General features: G+C 60.9%; 1 protein-coding gene across 3 annotated transcripts in view; it reads right to left on the reverse strand.

The window, feature by feature from the left end:
- Positions 1–6,113, reverse strand: part of MXRA7 (matrix remodeling associated 7) — a 28,167-nt gene extending 22,054 nt beyond the window's left edge. For 2 of the 3 annotated variants that reach the window (XM_050981412.1, XM_050981413.1), the window contains exon 1: positions 5,563–6,113. In XM_050981412.1, coding sequence (XP_050837369.1) covers positions 5,563–6,072 — 510 coding nt within the window. In that variant the 5' untranslated portion in view covers positions 6,073–6,113. The remainder of the gene's footprint in view (positions 1–5,562) is intronic. The other variant, XM_030231857.2, reaches the window with a different exon arrangement.
- Positions 6,114–6,482: the final 369 nt, after the last annotated feature.

The following is a 6,482-nucleotide window of genomic DNA, read 5'->3' on the forward strand; positions in this document are numbered from 1 at the left end:
CAAACAAAGATCTCATTGCCGAGCCAGGGGCGCTCTGGGCGGCAGCTGCCGGCCCCGGGGCCGCGCAGGGCTGGGAACGCTCCGGGAACGCTCCTGCCCGCGGGCATCACCCAGCCAGCCCAGGCACAGCACAGCCCGTGCCCCGGCACCTCTGAATCACACCTGGGCACAGCTCAATGGGCTCCGGAAAGCCCAGGGTTAAAATCCAGCAAGTCATCCACCTTAAATAACAAGGCAGCGATCCATCTGATCCATCTGCCTCGGCGCTCCTGGCTGCAGAGCCAAGCATTTGTTGGATCATCACGAACGTGCTGCTGCCCTTCAGCTCCATGGCCACGACACCCGCGCGTGGAACTGACTCTGGCAGCTGGGTTTGGAGCAAAGCAGGGCGAGGACAAAGCTTCAGGAACATCTTGGACACAGCCAGCACTGATCGTGGACAACCCTGGTCTCCCAGGGGAGGATGGCTCAGATAGAGGAGCATCGTGACCCCAAAATGCCCCCTCAAGGCTCTGCCACCACTGAACCCTCTCCCAGCGGATGGGAGATGGGAGCCAGGCTTTCCACTGCAGCATCATCTGGTTTTCAGCTCATTTCGGGCCATTTCCTCCCCACTTCCTCCATCCCTGCTGCAAACCCCTCTGAGCAATGGGCTTCTTTCTCAGAAAGGACAAGAGGAGACTTTGGGGGTGGTGTGTCCCTCACCCTTTCTTCAGGGACAGCCCCGGCAGTTATGGGCAGGTTGGGGACAAATAGGTGCCCTGCTCCAGCTTCAGGAAAAGGGAAGATCCCAGGCTGCAAAGCAAGAGAAGAAAATTATCTTGGATTAAACTCCTGGGTCCTGTGTGTTGCCATTTATGGCTGCACTTTCTGCTCCAAGCCTGATGCAAGACATTGCAAGAGGGAAAGAAAGCAGACAGGAGAGAGCCAGCCAGAAAGAGAAAAGCCAGGAGAAATGGGGAAGGAAGAACTTTTTTAAAAAAGACTATATAATAATAATAATGTTGGGCAGAGTTTAGCAGAGCAAAGCAGCTGCTGTGTCAGCAGCTCCCCTTCCCTCACCACTGGGGCTCTCCATCCTCCCTCTGGCCAGAGGAGCAGCTGCAGACCAAGAGCTGTTTTCCAGCCCTGGTGATGGTCCTGCCAGCTCTGGGGTGCCTGGAGAGGGTGTCCCTCATGTGGAGATGGAGTTTTGCAGGTCTGAGTCCCCCAAAGTGTGGGAGCATCTGCTCCTGCCACTTCCCTGTCACTGCTATGGGCAAGGACAAGCCACAGAGTGGGCAGAGCATTTCTGAAGCTCCGGGACCACCCAGCCCTTAAGGAGGAACAGGCAGTGCCAGGGCTGGTGAGGAGAACTCTGGTGTGTCCCACAGCAGGGTGAGGAGCCCAGCTCAGCAGCACCCATCCCTGCAGGCACCACCACATCCAGCCAGCTCCTTCCCTTTTTGCTACAGCAAACACCCCACACCAGCACGTCCCTTGCTGCCCGGGTGAGCTGCATGGCATCCCTGGGAGGAGGCAAAGCTGCCCTCACCTGGCAGCCCTTCACACAAGTGGGCACTTCAGGAGGCAAAGAATCCTTGTGGCCTCTGCTCCAGCAGTGCCCTGGCTCTGGCACAGCTCCAGGGCTTCACCCAGCCCACGGGGTCCTGTGGGAGCCCAACCTCCTCGACCCATGCAGAGGACACAACACAGACCCCAGTGCCACCCTGTCCCTCACCACGTCCCAGCAGCTGCCCCTTGGTGGGATTCAGGGTGGGCAGGACACATGCACAGGCTCCCTGGGGGGTGACACACGTCCTGTGTCACCTCCCAGTTTCCATTCACTGCAAGAGATGATGCATTTGTCCCTGGCACAGGCTGCTCTGGGTGAGAGCTGGGCACAGCTGAGCAGTCAGGGATCTGGGTGGGGAGCCCTGCATTCCCCAGCAGTGCTGCTGCCAGGGCTGTGACGGGGGTGGCACATCACCACATCCCTCCCCAGTGCCCTGTGGGACACTGGAGCTCCTGTCCCAGCCCTCTGGCAGTGCAGACACAGCTTGAACAGCTGCCAATTACAGCCAGACTTAATTAGACACCCTCTCCCCTGCAGCACGGGGAGGGCAGAGGGGGAAATGATGACTTTTTGAATGTGAACAGGGCTCCTGGTGGGAGCTGGGTGATTTGTGCTGCCTGGTGTGTCCAGAGGCACCAGGAGCCCCCAGGGAGGCCCAGCCTGGGGTGGGAGGCAGAGGGAAAATGCACCAGGAGCTTGGCAGAAGAGACAGATGAAGCCTTTGTGCCTCTGCTGTCCAGGTGACAGCCCCCAGGCTGCCCTGCCCAGGCAGGGTTTGTGTGTCCCCTCTCCCCCCTGTCACCCACTCACCCCTGCTCTGTTTGAAACCCTCAGCTGCAATTAACCCTTGGCAAACCAGCCAGGCTGCCGTGCTCTGGCACTGCCCACTCACCCTCTCCGTCTCCAGAACATTTTGGCCATGATGGCATCCCGGAGGTGGCTCTGGTCCAACACTGAAAACCCTGCCCGATCCCTGCCACCTGTCACTTCAGGACAGAATAGCTCATTAGGGAGTTGAAGTTTCTGACCGTTTCTCACAAGAAGCACAGAACCACGCTCCGTTCCCACCCCGTTCACACCCAGCAGCTTTTCATTACCGGATTGCTTTGACAGCACTGCCTCATCCATTAACGAGCCGGGGATGGGGATGAGAACAGACAATGACAGACTAATTAAGTTTTTTTTTCAGTGATGGGAGCCAGCAGAGACAAGGGGAAACACTACCAGCAGTTAAGGGAAACAAGGACTCCTGGGCTCCTTTCCGTGCTCTGCCACTGGGTCATTTTGTAGCCCTGAGCATGATGCTGCAATGAACTGGTCACTGCAGAGAGGGACAGGGAGCCTCCAATTTTAGCGATTTTACCAGCCTCGCAGGAGATGGAAGCAGGAGGGAGGCTGAGACACGCAGCTGCCCCAGCAGATCCCAGTTTGCACAGGCAGGGAGCAGGGAAGGAGGAGGCAGCGGGATGCACGGCTCCAGCCCCTCATTAATACACCGAGGCTGCTCTCCCTGGGCGGGTTCATCCATCAGCATATTGGTCAAGTGGTTAATTGCTGCGGGCAATGCGAGCCAGCCTGGCACAGTGCGTGCTAGGCAAACAGGGGAAAGAAAATAAGGAAAGAAAATAAATAAGGAGAAAAAATAAATAAGGAGAGAAAGCTCTCTGAGCGGCAGGCACAGCACTCTGCCTGCTGATGTACTGAGAAGCCCTGAGCCTGCAGGAGCCAGCAGCCAGACAGGGTCTGGGAGCCTCTGCTGAGTCACATCAGGGGACTGCAGCCCTCACCGAGCCAAGACAGGCTGGAAAGGGAACGATTCCATCAGCAGCCGCCTGCAAAACACTCCCTGCTCTGCCCAGGGCCCGTCCCATCCCTGCCTGTAACATCTTCTTGGCTTAGGTGTGGGTGGTGCTGGAGGAGGGGGAGGACGAAGCAACTTTGAGGATGTTCACAGGGAGCAAAAGCAGGGAATCCAGGGAGATCCTGCAGAGCTGTGGATGGTCTCTCCCAGTCTGCCCACAGCTCCAACCCTTGGATCAGCAGGCTGGGCACTGCCACACGTGTGTGGTGCCTGCTGGAAGGGCACGTAGCCCTCAGCCAGCTGTGCCACCCAGCCCTGGCACTCGCGGGATCATGCGCGGGCCACGGCTCCCAAACACTTACTCAGCATTGCTCCCCCTCCCACTGCTCCCCACCACATCACACAGGCCTGCTCCCTGACCTTCCAAAAGGGATGCTGCTCAGGCCCAGGGTGACTTGTCCTGCCTTGCTCGCACACTGAGGGAACAATTTCCCAGGAGGAAAAGCTGGGCAGGAGCCTGTGCTGCTCCTTTGCTGAAAGAGGGGCTGAGGGCAGTGAGGAACCCCAGTCCCACAGAGCCCAGCCAGGCTTCTGGAGGACACAGAACTCCCCATTTCTTGAGTAAGAACTCATTCCAGGCACACAAAACCCTGGTACTGCACCTGTGCCGAGTGGGGACAAAGGAGCTGAGCCCTTCTGTGAAGGCAACAAACATTGCAGCAGTGCCTGTTCAAAGAAATCAGGGCTGAAGAGCAGCCAGAGGGGTGGAAAACATTCCCAAGACATGAGCTGGCAGCAGAGGAACCTGTGGACTCTGGCAGCCCTGGATCTGGCCGTCTGTCCCAATGGGTGCTGCCCTTCACCAGAGAGCAGCTCCAGCCAAGTGGCCAACTTTGGTGCTGGGCTGGCCCAACCAGGACCCAGCTGGCTAATGGTGGCCCAGGAGTTCTCCATGGATCCTGGTACTCACAGGCACTGATAAATCACATGAGAGAGAAACAGATGTGGTTTCCAGGATGCTGTGTCAAGGCACAGGGCTGCTGGAGAGTTGTATCCAAGGGCAAGGCGCACCGGGAAGGGGACAGGGAGAGCTCTGAGGCTCAAAAACCACCAAGGGAGGTGCGAGGAGCACGGGGAGGCAGAGCCACATCCCAGCCCCCAGCAGGTGACCCGTGGGTGTTGTAGAGCATCACAGCACAGAGCAGGGTGTGTGAGCCCCCAGGACCTGCCCAAGGCTATCCAGTGAGTCAGTGGAGATGCTTTCCAAGGCGAGGGCTGAGTATGCACTGCCCGGCAGCCTGGAAACAGTTGCTGAGGATTACAAATGCTGCTAATAATAGCCAGGAGGCAACGGGGACCCAGCCCTGTGCCCCGGCCCAAACACGCTGCCGGCACACGGCGAAGCTCCCTCATTGCTGAGCCGCCCCAGTGCTCCCTTCCCACCCTTCGGACAAGGAGCCACATGGGAGAAAGCCACCAAGGCAGGGAGTTCAGGTGCCTCAGGTTGTCACCGAGTCCCATCCAGGCTGGGCAAGAGCAGAACAAGATCTTCCCGTGGACACTGGGTCGCTCTTTTATTTTTAAACAAGATCCGGTGGAGGAGGAGGATTTACCGGGCGTTTGTAGGCATCGCTGCCGCCCCCAGCCCCCCCAGTTCAGCCAGGGGTCAGAGCTTGGGGCTAGCATCCTGCTGGGGCTGAGGAGTGGGGCGGTCCCTTCCCTGGGGCAGGCAGGGACAGCGCAAGGAACCCGCGCTGGCCCGGGGACAGTTTCTGTAACCCACAGAAAAGGGATGCGGACTGGAAGAATAAACACAAACACATACCCCAGCACCTGGATAAGCTCTTGGAGAAAGGAAAAGACTCCCGGGGGTTAGATGTGCACACAGGAGACGCTCACACTGACACACGCTTCTCTTCCCTTAGATCTTCACTTTCTTGATTATTTTTAGGAGCAACCCTGGGGGACGGGGGAGGGAAGGAGCCAGAAACATCCCCCCCCCCAAACCGCTGCCTCCCCCGGGGATAACGGGCTTGTTAACACCCGAAGACAAAACATGGGGTTTGCCGGGACCTCTTTTATTTTAGGGGAAAACCCGGAGCGCTGCTCCCTCCCCGCCACCCGCGGGAACAGAGGGATGGAGAAGGGACACCACGGGGGGACTGGGGGGACCTGGGCTGTGGGGACCTAGGGGAGGCGGCCTTACCTTGCTCTCCGCATCCTCCCGGTGTTCGGGCTGCCGGGGCTCCTCAGGGGACTGCCGGGGCTCCGGGGGCGGCTGCCGGTGCTCCTCGGGGGGCTGCCGGGGCTCCTCAGGGGGCTGCCGGGGCTCCTCAGGGGGCTGCCGGGGCTCCGCGGGCGGCTGCCTGGGGATGCTCTCGGCCGCCGCGGCGCTGGGCTCGGCCGCGGGGCCCGGCTCCGCCGCCGCCTCCCGCTGCTCGGTGACCGCTTCCTTCCCCTCGTCTCCCACTCCAACCTCCTCCACCGGTACCCGGCTCCCCTCGTCCTCCGGCCCCTTGGCCGCGGCCGGTGCCGCTGCCGCCTCTTCTCCCCCGGGGCCGCCCTCCCGAGCCGGCTCCGCCGCGGGTTCCCGGGGCCGCTCCGCCGCCCGCTCGCCGCTGCCTCCCCGCAGCCTCAGGAAGACGGAGGCGAGGACGAGAGCCAGGACGGTGAAGAGCAGCGGGATGGCCAGGTACAAGTCCACGGCCAGGTCCATCCTGCCCTGCCGCCGGAGCCCGCCCGACCCGACTGCGCGGCCGCGGGGGGTGCGCGGGCAGCGCTCGGCCGGCGGCGGGGCTGGGCCGGCTCTCGGCCGGCTTTACCAGGCGTCATCCGCCGGCCCTGCCCACCGCCCCGGCCCCCCCGGCCCCGGCACCCACCTCCCCCTCCGAGCCGGCAGCCTCAGCCCGGCCCCGCTCCCCGCCCGCCGGGGATGCACGCCCGCGTCCACCCGCACCCAGGGGGGCATTTGGGAAGGGGCGACCGGGAGAGGAAGGCTTCGACTGCTCTGCTTGATGCGAGAGTCCGGCTTGGGACAAGGGGATCTTTCATTAGACACTGCCTTACATCCACAAAGTCGTTCCCAAACTGCTCGGCAGTGCCTTGCATCGTCAAATCCTAGAATCA

This window comes from Serinus canaria, chromosome 18, assembly GCF_022539315.1.
Source record: "Serinus canaria isolate serCan28SL12 chromosome 18, serCan2020, whole genome shotgun sequence".
In the NCBI taxonomy this organism is placed as follows: domain Eukaryota; kingdom Metazoa; phylum Chordata; class Aves; order Passeriformes; family Fringillidae; genus Serinus; species Serinus canaria.